General features: G+C 42.7%; 1 protein-coding gene across 3 annotated transcripts in view; it reads right to left on the reverse strand.

The window, feature by feature from the left end:
* LOC136651242 (putative tyrosine carboxypeptidase MATCAP2) overlaps positions 1-17,654 on the reverse strand; it is a 158,795-nt gene that overhangs the window by 13,206 nt on the left and 127,935 nt on the right. Inside the window, exons 1-2 of one of the 3 annotated variants that reach the window (XM_066627466.1) lie at positions 16,754-16,823; positions 11,199-11,258 (exon numbers count right to left, since the gene is read on the reverse strand). In XM_066627466.1, the coding sequence (XP_066483563.1) occupies positions 11,199-11,247 (49 nt within the window). In that variant the 5' untranslated portion in view covers positions 11,248-11,258; positions 16,754-16,823. Of the gene's footprint in view, positions 1-7,769; positions 8,044-11,198; positions 11,259-16,753; positions 16,824-17,654 lie in introns of those variants that run through there. The other 2 variants (XM_066627464.1, XM_066627467.1) reach the window with 2 other exon arrangements.

Consider the following 17,654-nt stretch of genomic DNA (forward strand, 5'->3'; position numbering starts at 1 on the left):
TGTCTCTTAAGGGGGAAAACCCCTCTTATTCTCCCCTTTAAAGCACCAGATTAACTTCAGGACCAAGCTAACAGCTCCCCTTTCCTGCTTCTTCAAGGTTACTATATGTAACTAGTTTTCCCACTTGCATTTGCTTCAGCCAAATAAACAAAAAAATGGAGCAAATTAGGTTATTCTCTAAACATTTTTTTAAAAAACCCATAACTGCTGTTCCAAAAGCAATTTCTAGTAGACTTTAAGTAATCTCCTCTGCCTTTAAAGGTTATATCATGAATAATACAATTGTGCATATGAGCACACCACTCCCAAATTGGATCCAATGTACTTCCAAAACAGATTCTAAGAGAACTCCTCTTACCATCTGAATATTGCTACAAATCTTAATACAAAGACCTCTCAATCAGCCTGATAAAGACTTTTGTTCTGTATAATGGAAAGTTATTCCTATAAAGCAACAGTCTTACCTGCCCTGCACCTCATTGTCTAAGTTGAATATAAATGTCTGCAACTAAATACAGAGAAAGATGAAGAAGAGCCATGGATCATCCTGATTCAGGATGAAGACCATCCCGATTCAGGATGAAGACAGGCATAATCTATATAGAGCTCATAGGGTGCCCCTTAACTATTAGATGAGTTCATCCTCACAATGAAGTTCCATGTGTGCATATCTGAGAACCTAACACTGGCTCAACCCTCAGTTTTGCCTCTCCCTCCCATATTCCAGGTGGGCTGTCCATTTTTAAAACCTCACCCAGAAAAGGGGGCTGTACTTCAGTGGTAGAGAACCTGTTTTGCATGCAGAAGGTCCCTGGTTCAATCCCTGCTATCTCCAGGCAGGCAAAGACCCCTCTCTGAAATTCTGAAGAGTGTTGACAATACTGACGTAGATGGACTAACGGTCTGACTCAGGAGGAGGAAGGCCGACTTTCAAACATCTGAGGAATACTACAGTAGACTAAGGGCCCAATTGTATCCAACTTTCCAGTACGGTGCAGCTGCAATGCAGCCCCAAGGCAAGGGAACAAACGTTCCCTTACCTTGTGGAGGCCTCCATAACTACCGTCCCAGTGCAGGTTATAGTGCACGCCCTATTGGTGCTGCTACACCAGGGCTAGAAAGTTGGATTTAGCCCTGTACCCAGATTTAGTTAGGCAGTGGTTCTCACACATTTAGCCCAGGAACCACTTTTTAGAATGAGAATCTGTCAGGACCCACTGGGAGTGATGTCATGACCAGAAGTGACATCATCAAGCAGGAAAATTTTTAACAATCCTAGGCTGCAATTCTAGCCATGGTTACCCAGGAGTAAGTACCATTTACTATCAAAAGAATATACATAGTAGCCTGTTAAAAGTACAGGTCTGTAATACTTCCCCAAATGCAGTCATGGTAGCATCAATTTTAATATATTAAAAATAAAATATTGAAATGAATGGGGACTCACCTGAAATTGGCTCGTGACCCACCTAGTGGGTTCTGACCCACAGTCTGAGAACATAGAGAATAGCTCTGTTTGAACGTACTGTTCTATTCAAATTAAATAAAATTAGGTAATATAGAAACCAAAAGTGAATATTCATAGAATATGACTTTTTGTAGACAAATTAGAGGCTGTTCATTCAACAAATGCAAATATAATAAAAGTTTTTATCCTTATGATCTGATTATTTCATACATAGAAAATTGTGCCTGTGTCATCACAGTTAGCAATACAAAGAGTAGATAGATTAGTGAATTATGCTATTATATGACTTTCACAATGTCAAATACTTCAGGAGAGTGGGACTGGACTGGGGAAGGGGGAAGGTATATTTTGCATTCAGATTTTCTGCAAAGATGGATTCTAAAGTGGTCAAGTCTCTCTTCTGCTTACTCAGAGATGATGGGCAAGGTTAGTTTTCATGTATGGCCATTTAAGAAGCTTTTTTCTCTTTTGCTTGGCGAAGTGCTCTAGGGCATAACAGTTCACGTTTGATTTGATCATTTTAATCAGTGCCAGCTAAAAGGTGCTTATCTAGTGTCTTTTGCTTTGGCCTTTCCCAGAGGCCTTAAAAAGTGCTCTTCTAGCAAATATCAGAGTACGTCTGCTGAGAATGATGCTGTCAGAATGGGCTGCTTCTCAATGTGAAATGCACTGAGAAAGAGTCCTTTAGAAAAGTACTGTCCAAACAAAATCATGTGCTGCGCAGCTATATTAAGCTACAAAAGAAAGAAGTGACTTTTCCTATCTCTCTTGGATGGCAAAAAAAATGACTGAGGGCCCAATCCTATCCAAATTTATGGCGCCAATGCAGCCACAATGCAGCCCTGAGGTAAGGGGACAAATATTCCGTTACCTTGAGGAGGCCTCCATGACTGTCCCCCTACCACAAGATGCAGCATGCAACCCACTGGCACAGCCTAAACTTGCTTTCTCCACAAACCTACAGCGTGTGAAATGTGTCAGATTCAAGGCAGCTCAGAAGCTAGAAAGCCCCTCCTGCGAATGCTAGATGGTTATGTGGCTATTCACTGTTGAGAGAATAGCCACATATACACAGGCACACTTGTCCTCTTATCCCTTCCTATGTGTTGTTTCCCATACTGCTGAAATTCATATTGTGTAAACTCCTTAGGGCAAGTATGTGCCCTGCTTACTAATGCATACTATAATAATTATTATTGCTTATTGCTCTTATTATTTATTATCGCAATAAATAATAATGCTCCAGGCCCACAACCAACTTGATTGGCCTCCGTGGGCCCCAGAATGCCTAGTAGAAGCATCTGGAAGCAAGTTCTGGTTTGCGGACACAACTTCCAGTTTGCAATCAGAAGGTGCAGACGCAAACTGGAACTCGCTTCTGGATGCTTCTGTGAGGCATTCCGAGGCCTACGAAGGCTAATGGATTGGGTCACAGGCTAGATGCAACCAGGAAACAGCCTCCAGAGGCTCCCAAAAGTACTTTGTGGTGGAACTGTGAGCACTGGGTTGTGACCCACCGTGGAGGGCAAGGTACGTCATGGCAGGAAAAAGTTGGAGAACCTGGTCTCAAACTGATCAAGTCCATTGTACTCCTAAAATGGGGGAAGGGATAGCTAGGGAAGATTTTCCCCTACATGACTGAACTTCTAGACAATGTCTCCTGGCTTGCAGCTTGAAACAGCAAGACAGATTGACTGCTATGTGAGGATTTGCTAACAAGTTCCCATTTCAAATCACAAGCTTCTGGGTAGTACTGTAATGGTTCTACACGAGGCATGGAATTTGGAATCCATGCTCCACCCCACTTGCAACACATGCAACAAAAGTGGAATTTAATCAGGAACATCCCCAACATGAAGCACAGATTGTATCAGTTCTTTCTGTAAATCATTCCAGAAATCACAGCCATGGTAGATCCAAGCTAAGTAATTAACTATGATTATGGATTCCTCAAGCTGATTTGTGTTTTTTTTTCCCTTGCAAACAGATAACCAGTGCAAAGAAAATATTTACTACTGAGTACAATACACACAAAAAATAGCCTAGCAAGCACTACCAGGCAGGAATAAATCTACTATCCATATTCCTGCACTATCAAAGCTTATGGTGCAATATATATGTCAGCCTTTTGAATACCATAAGATTCTTTGCTGATTTTGTTGCTACAGACTAACAGCCCAATCCTATCCACACTTTCCTGGGTGTAAGTCCCATTAATTCTAATAGGACTTACTTCTGAGCAGACACGCATAGGCTTGGGGTGTAACATGGTTACCTTTCTAGAAAATATTCTCTATGTCTATCTATTGCAAGAGTAGGTAAGTAATGAGCCATGGGTCCAATATTCTCCATCAAGCACTTAGTTTCCCTTCCCATCGCACGCCCCCCCCTACAACTTACATACTCCCACTGCGTATATGCTGGTTTAGACATGAAATTTACAGATAAGACTGCAGAATCAAAATGTAAAAATGCCTTTCTCAGGTTTTGGGGAAGTGAGGAGAATCCCACTGAGTTCAAGGGCTCAAAAACATAAATAACAACTACAGGTCAAGCCTATTTATATACTGATTTTTTATACAAGGATTTGACTCAACATGAATGGCCCCTGCAAATGAGAAAGAATGTGCTGATCCCTGGAGAAGGGGAAAAATGCATCCCTTTAAAATCAGTTTTAAAAACTGAACAGTCCTTTAACAACAGCCTCCTTAATGAGAGAGAGAGAGAGAGAGAGAGAGAGCAACAGGCTAAAAATCCATCAATCCTTCTCTCTCCTGCGGACCCCTCCCTTCCCCCAGCACTTAGAAAGAAAGGGATCATTTTGAATTGGTGAAGGGAGGGGCTGAGTGAAGTGCTGATGGATTGTCTTCTTAATGACTCTTATGTTAGAGTCAAAAGATCAGCAAGGCTGTTTTTCAATCACTGGAGCAAAGAAACTTTGTTTTTTAAATTGATTTGCTATCGTGCATTTTTTTTTAATCCATGTGAGTGCTTGGAACGGAACCCACGCAAATAATTAGTCTCAACCTGTATAATCAAATACACCACTAACTGTTTTCTATTACAGTAATACTGTACTAATATTATACAGTGAAACCTCTTACATACACTTGCTATAGACAGGATTTACCTGGAGACAGTCCTGCCAAATTTCAATTTTTGATTCAGTTTTTGAACCAAGATTATTCTTAAACTCTGCATTCAAAATAAGTTATGCAAATGATGTTGATTGAATGACTCATTTGGATCACATATCTGAATTTGTATACAATTTTGCAACTTTTTAATGAGAAGAGTTGGTATGATCTATGAGTTAGTGAGATACAGGACAGTTTCTCATATGGGGCATGAGGAAATGTGAGAAGGCCAGGTGACCATACGGTGCATCAACCCTTTGAAAACTGGTACTCTAAACCAGGGGTGTCCAAAGTTTTTGGCAGGAGGGCCACATCATCTCTCTGACACTGTGTTGGGGGCTGGGGGAAAAAAAGAATTAATTTACATTTAAAATTTGAATAAATTTACATAAGTTTTCATAAATGAATATATTATTATTATTATTATTGTTATTGTTATTGTTATTATTAACAGTATTTATATACCGCTTTTCAACTAAAAGTTCACAAAGCGGTTTACAGAGAAAAATCAAATGACTAAATGGCTCCCTGTCCCAAAAGGGCTCACAATCTGAAAAGATGCAAATGAATACCAGCAGACAGCCACTAGAACAGACAGTGCTGGGGTGAGGTGGGCCAATTACTCTCCCCCTGCTAAAAAAAGGAGCACCCACTTGAAAAAGTGCCTCTTAAAGATGAACTTATACGAATGAATGAAGGTCTTGCAATAGCTCAGGGCCCATAAAAGGCCTTGCACAAAGCAAGGCTGGCCTTTCCTTTGCTGCCGCTACTGCATCACAGACATGAAACAACAAGCAGTGGAGGGAGCCCTCATCCCACAGCTCACACGAGAGGTCAAACAGTTGCCCTCACGCTGAGAGCAGTTGTGTTGTTCCAGTGTGGGCTCCAACAAATCTCCGGAGGGCCAGAGGCTCATTGGAGACTGGGGGCTCCCTGAGGGCCGCACTGAGAGGCCTTGAGGGCCGCAAGTGGCCCCAGGGCCGGGGTTTGGGCACCCCTGCTTTAAACAGAACTGCTCTCAATGTTTTCAAAATGATGATGCCTAGAAATTTGCTTATTATTAACAGTATTTATTATTAATTAACAGTATTTATATACTGCTTTTCAACTAAAAGTTTGCAAAGCGGTTTACAGAGAAAAGACAAATAACTAAATTGCACCCTGTTCCAAAAGGGCTCACAATCTAAAAAGATGCAAAAGAATACCAGCAGACAGCCACTAGAACAGAAACTGCTGGGGTGAGATTGGCCAGTTACTCTCCACCTGCTAAAAAAAGGAGCACCCACTTGAAAGAGTGCCTCTTACCCTATTAGCATTCAAAATGGAAGTCTTTAAGGAACTCAAAAACTGTGGAATATTTGATTGAAATTGATTAACTGTTTGCAATATTAACAAATTAAATCAAAAATAATCTCATTAAGGCAGGTGTCTGCTGATTTTAATTTTTGGTATTAGCATCACTATTTAAGATTCCCAGCACAGGGAAGGAATCCATTTTTGACTGTTCCATTTTTAACAATACTACCAATCAAAAGCTATCCAACCAGTATACATCATTTCAGGAATTACTGAAATAATCAAAATGATATCTGGCACAATATGCTATGTTAACACAGAACATCTGTCCCAGCGAGATTGAGCTTTCCCTATATTGAAACAGTTTTGGAACATTCTTAAGAATCAGTGTAAACAGATTATTACTATTTATTGTCTTTTATAAAAAGAAATAAATTATAATTATATGATATGAATAACAATTACTGTGAGATATATTATTAAGCTTATACTGTAATTTCTAGTCTTCTGTAGTTAAACTTTATAATAATTGCTATATAGTTACTTGACCAATACTCTGTATCTGTAAAAAAGAATTATAATCTATATAGTACTTTTTAATCAACCAGCAGTTGTCTCTGCCTATATTGTTGTTTGATGCTAGCTCATCCATTATATTCTGAGTGGTACATTTCAGATCTCAGGATGAAAGAGTGATTATGAAAGAGTGATGAAAGAGAGCAGGGAGGTGTTGTCTGGAGGTTGAGCTGTTCCCTTGCCTGAAAAAACTGCCTTTGATGGAGGCAGCTGCCTTTGATGGAGGACCCAAGTCACTGGTGGACCTATGCGGAGAAGTCAGCAGGCAAGAAACAGGTAACATCTGGAGAACCGGACTGAGTCATGATTTGTCGCTGCCTACAAAAGTGTGAAAAGCACAACAGTTGCAGACAGGGTGACAACTGCCCTATGAAGGGAAACATCTGGAGAAATGACGGGTTCCATGAGTTACTCTCATGAAATAACACTTGTAAAACACCATTTGAAAATAAGGGTTTATGATCAGCCAGCCTATGTAAACCATCTTGAGTCAGTGAGAAAGGCAGTATATAAATACTAAAGTAAATTTGCAGTATTACTGAGTTTCTCATTTGAATATCGCAAATGTTTCTTGCGATGCTTAAAATCTTCTTGACATTCTGTCCAAGCTGCTCAGGAAGACAGGGCGCTAAAAAGAACGGCAGCAAACATGAAAACCAAAAGACATTAAAAGGAATGCCAACGCAGCATCTAGTTCTGCAGGATTCCATGGGAGCATTACCATTGAGTTTAATTGGCAGTACATAATCCCCCTTAGACTTCATTCAGTGTTTTGCCAAAAATATGCTCCAATACTTGTGAGCAGAGCCAAGCAAGGCCAGCAGAGAGATTAATCTACAGAAACAGGTACGGAAAACATTTCAAACCTCCATTCCGTTCTCAAAAGTCCTTTCACACATATGCACTCTTAACAACTATTTTTGGAAAAGGCATCATTTGGACAAGTCAGACAATACCAAGAGATCCATTTCTCCAAAACACATCTGATCCTATCCACAAGTATTGATGGACACAGTAGACTCTCTGTTCAAAATAAAAGATGTTGAGTGTGTGTGTAAACAGCGATTCTGTTTTAGCCACCATCACTTAGTGCAGTCTCTACGTTTTCAATGAAGCCAGCTCCCCTGTGAGTCAGGACGCCAATGGGGACAGGAGGGACACATTAATTACTTTTGGGTTCAGTGTAATTGCTCAGACACTGTCTACAGCCCTGTTGTGTTGCAATGAAAGCTGTCAACAGCCGCAGGGTGGACAAGAAACATGCGGGGGGGGGGGGGAAGAGCAGTACTCACCAGTGACACGAATAGATTCAAGCATCATTGTGCTGGGTGTCTCAGGATGCTAAGCCTTCCCCCCTTCTCCTTTAGCTCCCCCAGGGTCTCACTGCCCAGCCTGAGCATGCACAGCTGGGCACACACGAGGCCAGCAGTGCAGGAGCTGAGATGCTGCTGCTGCTGCTGCCCACATCAACTCTCCAGCAAAGGAACACTCCCAGTACCTGGCTTTGTGCTGCAAGTCCCTGTATCCTTCAACACCCCCAAGAGCAACAACAACCATCACTTCCCTCCCTGCTGCTGTTGCTAATGTGACACTAGAGCCAGCAGCCCGGCTATGCCCGTTGCTAGGACACGCTCATCCTCTGCATACCAGAGCACAAGGAAGGGAAACAAGCGGCGCCTGCGCAATGGAGGCTCATAGGCATGCCCTCGTCGGAGACTACATTTCCCAATACGCTTGGGGGGTGCATCTGGAAGTGCATTTTGGGATTTGTAGTTTTTGAAACGAGCTTCTTTGGGACAGCCCAGGGTGGCACCAACAGCCAGGAATCTGGAATCAAGGACAAGCAGACGGAAGGCTTTGTGCAGACACTCAGAGACATGCAGACTGAAGCCTGAAAGTCTGCTCTCCATCTGCTGGTTTCTGTGTTCATGTGCTTAAGAAATCTCCAACTGCTGTCATGGTGATAAACGTGGTTATGTGAATTGGGCTTTAAAGCTTAACATGGAGGGGGGAAGCATTGCAGATACTTAGGCATCCTTATGGCTGTGTTTGTTTGAAGATGCAACACCTCCCTGAAAGCCTGCAAATGGGGTTTGTTTGCCTGCAGAGTTCATCAAAGCATGCGTCAATCATCAATCCATCAAAACATACAAGCAAATATGATTGTGAAGATCATGTGTCAGATTAGACAAGGGCCTTCTAAAATGGAGACGGAAATGGACTTCTATACTCTTGATCACCTCTCCCCATGACTACAACTTGCAAAATAAATTATGCTACCTAAGGAACTACGTTGTGGGATTATTTTCAGACCACGCTTAGAGCACATCACGCTTAGATTACTCTGTATATGCTCTATGTGGGGCTGCCCCTGAAGACGGTTCAGGAATTGTAGCTGGTTCAAAATGTGGCAGCTTGTGTGGTTACTGGGACTTGTGTGGTTACTTGGCCATTTGATTTTGTTGGACAGCTGCTCCTGCAACTACACTGGCTGCTGATTCATTTCCAGGCCCAATTCAAGGCGCTGGTTTTAACCTACAAAGCTCTATATGGCTTGGGGCCAGAGTACCTTCAGTATTGCCTACTCCCTTACAGTCTGGCTCATCTCCTTGGGTCAGTGTTCTTCAACCTTGGGAGTTGCAAAGCCTCCGTTGTGGGGTTGCAACAACTTAAGGCAGCCATTTGCAACCACTGTGCCATGGCACACTGGTGTGCCGCAAATGGTCCCCAAGTGTGCCGTGGGAATTTGGGAGAGGGTCATTTATCAATAGGACCATTGGGGGATATGAGCCCCCATTGACAGCACTGTGTGCCTTGTCAATTGTCAAAAAGCTGATGGTGTGCCTTGACCATTTTAGTGCCTTGCCAGTGTGCTGCAAGATGAAAAAGGTTGACAATCACTGACTTAAGGGAATGAAAAAGGTTGAAGACCACTGGACTACAGAACCACAAGGTAAAAGGTGGGGGCCTCTGGAGTACCCTTCAGGTACCAAGAAACTGTGTCCCAATCCTGCTCAGGTTCTTAGCAATTGTGCTAAAATAGCTTTCCCTAGTGCCAGGCTTCCTGGTAACTTTTTCTGCTCTCTCTGAGAATACATGGTTACAGTGAACACCATTGGGAGGGCATAATGCAGGCAGTGAGTGGGCGGTAATGGGGGTGGGGTGGATGGATAGGGTCCTGGGAGGCGGCGGGATTGATAGTGGGGTCCACGGTCTCATTATTTATTTATATATTGGAGTCATGGCATGAAAAAGGTTGAAGACCACTTCCTTAGGGCATTTGGCTGGGCCCTGCTAACAGTTCCACCATCATCCAAGGTAAATGGGATGGCAACAAGAAATAGTCTTCCCTGTGGTGCTCCTGCACCTCTGGAACATGTTTCCAGATGATCTATGACCAGCCCCCTCTGTGGAGCAGTTCTGATGAGATTTAAAAACATTTCTGTTGCAGATAGCTTTAGGGAGGGGGGGGGGAGATGGGGGCTTAATGTGATACATGTATTTTATATTTGTATGCATTTTATAATTCATACACGTATTTATTTAATGTTTAATGTTGTAAGCCACCTTGGGTGCCCTTTGGGAAAACAGGTGAGATATAAATTGATTTAATGAAATGGGGGCTGGATTTAATCCAGATTAATGGATTAAATCACCTGGCTGCTGGGAGATAAGAATAGGCCCTCAGTTTGGCTGTACTTATCGTAAGAGGCGACTAAACAACCACCGGGTAGATGGGACTCGATAGCCTGGGAAGGCAGCTCATCTGAGAGAAGGAAAATTCTGATCCCAAACCTCCACTGCCTTGTGGCTACATCCAGTTATGGAAAAGGCTTCAGGAGTCAACCTCGAGGCAAAATCTGGAGCAGGAGTCCCTGAGGCAGTTCATGGCTGAACACAGTCACGTTCTGGCAACTCCTGTGAAGCTGCTGGAACCAACCGTATTGGCTTTTGCCTTTCCATTGCACCATTCCAGCGACATGGAGAGGGGGGATTTGCTGCATGGAAACAGCCTATCCTCCATATCTACTTTACCCAGGCTTCGCACTCTGGAGAGGACATTCTGTTCCAGAACCACCATTCAGAGCACAATACCATAGTCTTCCAAGACTGAAGGATGCCAATGAATGAAATGAATACACACACACACTTGCTTAATTTGCATAGGCTACACAGGCAGCAGAATCAAGTTTTTCCTTGGCACAGACTTTTAGTAAATTCACAGGGCATGGTCTGAGGACACCTGATACAGCCATCTTGCTGAAGCTAAGCAGTGCAATCTTATGTATATTTACTCAGAAGTAAATTCCACTCTTCTCAAGGGGGCTTACTCTCAGTTAAGTGTGCATAGGATGACTGCCTTATGGCCTGATGCTCTCAAACACCACATCAACAGTGCTCCAACACCAGCGTGACACCCATTATATCCTAAGTGTATCTAAGCAATGCCACACCGGTACAGCCTTTACAGTACTCAAATCCACAGAAATAGGAGTTTCCTGCTCCTAGACTGAAGTGGAAGCTATCAGGTGGCTTATGTCAGCCCTTCTTTCTACATTCTGTATCTGTGCATCTGGAAGTATTTCACTGAGATTCATGAATTATTTAAACCAATATCAAAATATTCATTAAGCAGCCTCATTTCACCTAATGATGGTCCTATATACATTATATTATTTTGCAGATTCTAGAATGTTGTGTCATTAGTCCCCTGCTGGTACCTTGTTTCCTTGCCGGAGAAGCTTTGTACTCTGGGAACTTCCAAGGCATGGACAAGGCACCTGAAAAAAGTGAAAGGACCAGATATATGTTTGAGTTTTGTTTTAAAAAATAGCATCACATGAGCATTCATAGGTGTTCGGTTTGATAAATTAGTATATCTTAGTATATCCTGATAAATTAGTATATCTTATTGATCTTATCTTATTAGATAAATTTATTGATCATTTCTGTATTCAGTATGGAACTGGATTTTTCCCTCATTTTGAAACGGTAGGCAGTTTTGTGACATCATTGGGCTCTGCCTTGCCATCCACCAGAACTTGCTTCAGAAATCTCAGGTTTCTGGATGTATCAGTCTTGGATGCCCTAATTCTTGATAGTAGTGATCTTCTACTGATCCCCATTAATCTAGAGATTCTAACAGCAAAGTTTTATGCCTAATAAAGGTTTTATTGACTATTGACTATTGATAGCAAAGCTGTATACTAGCAGAAGTTTGTCCAGCTTGCTAAGCACAAGATGTTGACACAATAACCATGGGATTGCAGTGCCTCAATAAATAGTTAATTACCCATCTTTATGAAGAACAGACAACTGAGAGCCCAATCCTGTGCTCGGCAGCACGGCTCTGTGCTGCAGAGCACTGTTGCAAATGTGCCATAAGGCACATTTGCCAGCCTCATTGCTGGGCTCCCGCCAGTGCTAGCCCAGCACTGGCTTCTCTCTAACAGTGCCAGCGGTCGCCCAGCTTCTGCTGCTTGGCAGTCTCCTAGACCACCGAGCTGCGGAATGGTAGGCGGGGGTGGGAAGGAGGTGTTCCGGGGAGCAGGGAGGCTGGTGGGGGGCGGAGAGAGGGCAGGGAGGAGGTGTGCTGGGGAGGTGTAATGCGAGGAGGGGGAGTGGGCTGGAGGTGTGCCTGGGGGAGGGAGGGAGGTGGGTCAGCAGAGCTCTGCTCTGCAGGATCCTAGGCACTGCCCTACACGAGTGCCTTTAGGTCAGCGGTAAAGTGAGTAGTCCCACTGCGGGGCTGCTTACTTTACTCGGGGGAAAGGGACGAAAGTCCCCTTCTCCCGAGGCACCTCCCAAAGTAGCTCAGGAGGCGCAGGATCCGGCAGCAGCCCTTCTCGGTGCCACCGAACCTGGGCGCCCCAGGCAGCTCAGGATTGGGCTGTGACACTATAACAACATACAGTTATTAACAGTATTTATTAACAGTATTTATATACTGCTTTTCAACTAAAAGTTTACAAAGCGGTTTACAGAGAAAAATCAAATAACTAAATGGCTCTCTGTCCCAAAAGGGCTCACAATCTAAAAAGATGCAAAACAATACCAGCAGACAGCCACTAGAACAGGCACTGCATTATTAACTGCATTAACAGGAACTGCACTACAGTTCTGATTATTATTATTATTAACAACAGTATTTATATACCGCTTTTCAACGCTTTTCTGATGTGTGTTCTTTCTGTCTCTTCTGGAGAAGAAATCATTATTTGCAGAGGAAACTATGCAGGACTTAGATTGAGAGTGTAGTGATAGTACAATCTTATCTATAAAACTATAAATGCTGAACACACATAGAGTGGGGTGTACAAATTTTGAACTCTTGAAGAGGGTATCTGTAGTGTAATTTCAGTAAAATAGAAATTTGGCTGCAATTCTAAACCCACTTACAATACGTTTTAAGTTGCAATCTTAACCACATGTATGTGGGAGTCAGTCCCATTGAACATGGGGTTGACATGCATACGATTGCAATAGAAAATCACCTTTATAGTCTCAGATATGAGTGCTTGTTTAGATGCTAAAAGTAAAGAAGTAAATAATGGTGTTTAAAAGATACCTTTGAATGAAGAACAGCTGAAGCCTCCCTTACATTTGTCGGTAAGACATAACTGAAAAACAACATTGCCATATAGGGTTTGCAGCAGAGTCTAACTGCAGAACAGAGGTGACGAATTTTCAAACAGCGTTTTTCAAATCAGGCCGCCCCCAGAAACGTACATGAGCCAAATACCAATAGACCTCACCCAGTCTTAACTAGGGAAGGAAAGAAAAGCTACTGGCAAATGATTTCTCTCTAACATGTATGCTTATTTGTATTTAAAAAAATCATTTGTAGAAACATGATTGAACTGTTTTTATGAAATGAAATGTTGTATTGCAGTTACATACAGTTTCATTTTTTCCCCTAGCTTTTGACTATATTTAAATTATAATAAAATACAATTCTGAAGCTAACACACCAGACTACACAAAATGTAAACTATAGGAATAGTATACATCACAGCATGCCACAGTGGACTCTGAATAATTTTGTTACTATCCAATACAATATATTTGCTAACCAGATGAAACAGCAGCAGCATTTGCTGTCAGCAAATGAAACAATGGTGAGATTACCAAAGGAGCAACCCTCCCTCCAAAAAAAAGTTAAATCACACTACCCCCAAAATATGTAAGACAGTGGATTAACTGTGTAATCCTGTGCATGCCTATTCAAAAGTAATTCCCATTGAGTTAAAAGGAGCTGACTCCTTAGGTAAGTGTGCATAGGATTGTAATCTGACAACACAAGCCAATGCATGACTTCTCAGAAATTAGCCCCACTGAGTTCTATGGGACTTACACCCAGCAAAGTGTGGTTAAGTGGTTAAGACCTCACTTTCCTGGGAGTAGGTCCCATTGAACACAAGAGGACTTACTTCTGAGTAGACCTGCTTAGGATTGTGCCCTAAAATGTCTAGTTCCTGGTATATGAGTGTGTGTGTTTTAAGATTTCACTTTGTTTTGATGGCAGAAGAGGAGCTGAATGCTTTCCACCAGGACTGAGCCAACACAGGAGTAATTTTTGGGGGTAAACGTATGGAACCCTCTTGAAAGCTCCCCCCCTTTCTATAAATTTGGGAGGAGCACACAAACAGGGATGAAAAAACGGGAATCCTCCAAAATAAAGTTTTTAGCCGAAAAAATTAGCAATGTGTTTATGGTGAATGAGTGTACTTGCATCAAATCAGTTGCAAGTTTTTGTTAAAGTGAGAAAAATGTCTCCAGTAATGAAAGAAGGAAGAATGACAGGGCTAGAAGAGACATCATAGAGACATCATAGAAGGCCAGAAGAGACATCATACTTTTAACATCTAAATAAATAAGCACTTATATCTGAGGCTATACAGCTGGTTTTCTAGTCTTCTCACAGTACAAATAGTACATGTATGTCTATGGAGCTTACCCCTAGGAAAACTGCACAGGATTTCAGTCTTATGGCACAATCCTATCCTTGCTCTGTGCCGAAGGAGTACGTGCTCTGCTAGCACTAGCCATTGCAAAAGTGCCGTAAAGCACTTTGAGTCAGTGTTAGAGTTAGGCATGCTAGTGGGAAGGCCAGAGCCTTCCCATGTGCACTGGTACTGTGGAGGATAACCAGCAGAACAGGTAAGGTTGATGCTGTGCAGCACAGGGGCGGGTGAGGGACAGAATAGGGAAGGGGCAGGCAGATCAGCAGGATCAACAGAGCTGGCTCCTTTCCTGGACCTGATCCATCAACATGGATCAACATGGACTTGTGCCAGTGATATCGTTGGCACAGGTCTGCATTGACCCATAGTGGCAGCTGAGGCTTATCCCGGGGCAAGGGGACAAAAGTTCCCTAACCCTGAGGAGACTTTCTGCCTGCTAAACTCCACTGTGGGATGCAGCCCAGCTCATGCTGCTGCAATGACAGAAGGAAGTTAAGATAGGATTGGGCTGCTAATGTGGTATGCATTGTACCGCAGATGTGTACTACAGTTTTGCAGGAACAGCATTCTCTGAGCACCTATTTTCCAGAACGGCAAACTGCGTTCTCTTCCTCCCTGCTCTTTTGTTTTCCAGATAAAATTGGAAATAATTAATAATTAGAACAGAAAAGTTCAAAACAACTTGAATATAAATATATTTTGCTCTTCTGGCATACCTGTTTGTGATGCATTGATGAGAAGATTAAACCATTATTAGGACAGCCATTACTTGGAATAGGCTAAAAGTCCTCATTCTGGCAGCTATATCTCTACCAGCTGGCTTGAAGACCCTCCTAAGGTGGTCCTGAATCTGGTTGGCAAGTTTCCAACCGTAGTGGACACTCTGTACCTGCTTTCTGGAATGCTGTGTTCTATGATGTCACACTGTGATGTATTCTATTAGATCCTAACTTTCCCTCAGTTCACAATCATGTTACAATATTGCAGGGGTGGCCAACCTTTTAACTTTAAGGCTCTTGTATCTTTAACAACTGTGTAGAGAAGGGAATTTCAGCAGGTGCTGCTTGTCAGATGACAAGCTGCACTTGCTGAAATTCGCTCTTCTGTATATCACTGTAACATCACAATCGCAGGCTGAAAGAGCCTTGCCTGGTCCACTCTACTGAAAACCCTTCTTTGATAAACAGATGTCACCTCAAGCAAGGTATTGCAATAGAAATGAACCAGGCTGATGCTTGGAATTCTCTCCTTTCCTTTGGAATTCTGAAGCTGGCCAACAAAAATACAGACTTGTGGGATATGAAGCATTTTATTCAAAGAGAAGATTATTGACTAGCTAGAAGTACCCCTCTACAAGGTTCTGTGCTTATCTCAGCCACATAGCAGATGAAAAATGCAGCACTTTTCCTTGTTTCTCAGAAGATGCTGGAATGGAAAAAGCTTGTGTTGATTTCTGGTTGTTATGAAGCTGTTGAAGGCAAAGGAAACAGGAAATCCTAGAAAGACAGAGACATTGAGGGCCCAATCCAATTTTCCAGTGCCGGTATAACTGTGCCAATGGGGCATGCACTGCATCTTGTAGGGGAGCAGAAATCACAGAGGCCCCCTTAAGGTATGGGAACATTTGTTCTCTTATCTTGGGGGTGTATAGCGGCTGCACTGGTTGCTGGAAAATTGGTTAGGATTGGGCCCTGAGAATACATGAGGGCCTAAAGAAAACTGCTTCCAGAGGTCACTCATTTTACAGATTAGCACTTTGAACTTGCGTACATGAACATCTCTCATAATAATCCAAGCAGTAATCAAATAGTGCTGTCTCTTCCCAGTGCTTCTGAAACAAGCTGTATTAATAGTGCCCTGAAACTGAATATCACAGAGCTTATGCTAACAACTTGATCACTTCCATAACTTCAGTGATAACATCAAATTGCATTTGTCAAGAATAACTATTTTTCACTAAGGTTTCTTTGAAATACCATTACATGTGGTTTCCATACAGTCCAGGACAGTGGTTCTCACACATTTAGCACCAGGACCCACTTCTTTAGAATGAGAATCTGTCAGGACCCACCAGAAGTGATGTCATGACTGGAAGTGACATCATCAAGCAGGAAAATTTTAACAATCCTAGGCTTCAGTCCTACCCACACTTACCCGGGTATCAGTACCATTTACTATCATTGTTAAAAGAATATACATAGTAGCTTGTTAAAAATATAATTCTGTAACATTTCCCCAAATGCAGTCACATACCTTGGTAGCATCAAGTCTAGTATATTAAAAATAAAATATTGAAATGAATGGGGACCCACCTGAAATTGGCTTGCAACCCACCTAGTGGGTCCAGATCCACAGTTTGAGAAACACTGGTCCAGGATGCACTATTCTCATTAGAATAGTAGTGTGTTTCCCTCCCAACTGTTAAAAGTACAATGCTCTAAGGATGCAGCCCTATGCACACTTACCAAGGAGTGAGTCCTATGTTTACTTCTGATTAAACTGTAACATGCATAAGGGCTGTTGGCCCTCTACTAAGATAGCTAGCCTATGCACACGTACTAGGGAAGAAGTCAGCAAGACTTGCTTCTGAATAAACATGGGTGCTAGGATTAGTTATCAAATAATACTTCCGGGAGGAGGTCAAGGTGACAGTAATACTGTCATGCTGCAATAGAAGCAGTCTGCTATACACTTTTTTAGAAAGTCACAGCTCTTTGCATATGTTAGTTGCTTTGTGTGTGGGTTGAGAATACTTGGGTGCCTCACATGGTAGCAGCACTTTTCCAAGGACTCCGGTGGGGAGGCTCTGCCTCACCTGCCTCCCCACCCATCACATGTCCCTGGTGCGTGTGTGTGTGTAAGGTTGAGGACCACTGTCTTAGCCAAGTGAAATGAAGCTTTCCTTCTAAAACAAACCCTAATTAACTCAGGAGGATTTACTCCTGAGTAAACAGGGCTCAGCCTCTAGCCTGACCCCTCCCCTCGTCCCTGGGGCTATCACGCAGCCCCCGCATGACACACCAGCCCAGCCACAAACTCAGACTGCAGCCTCCAAAGCTGGTGCCCAAACCCTGGAAAGCGGCTAAAAAGCAGCCAGCCAATCAGAGGCGCTTCTGTCAGGCACCTCCGAAGAGGAACACTTTTAAATAGCTAACAGCGACATCAATCAATCCTCTCTGCCCTCCCTCTTCTTTCCATAGAGCCTTTTTATCT

Source organism: Tiliqua scincoides, chromosome 5 (assembly GCF_035046505.1).
Source record: "Tiliqua scincoides isolate rTilSci1 chromosome 5, rTilSci1.hap2, whole genome shotgun sequence".
NCBI lineage: Eukaryota > Metazoa > Chordata > Lepidosauria > Squamata > Scincidae > Tiliqua > Tiliqua scincoides.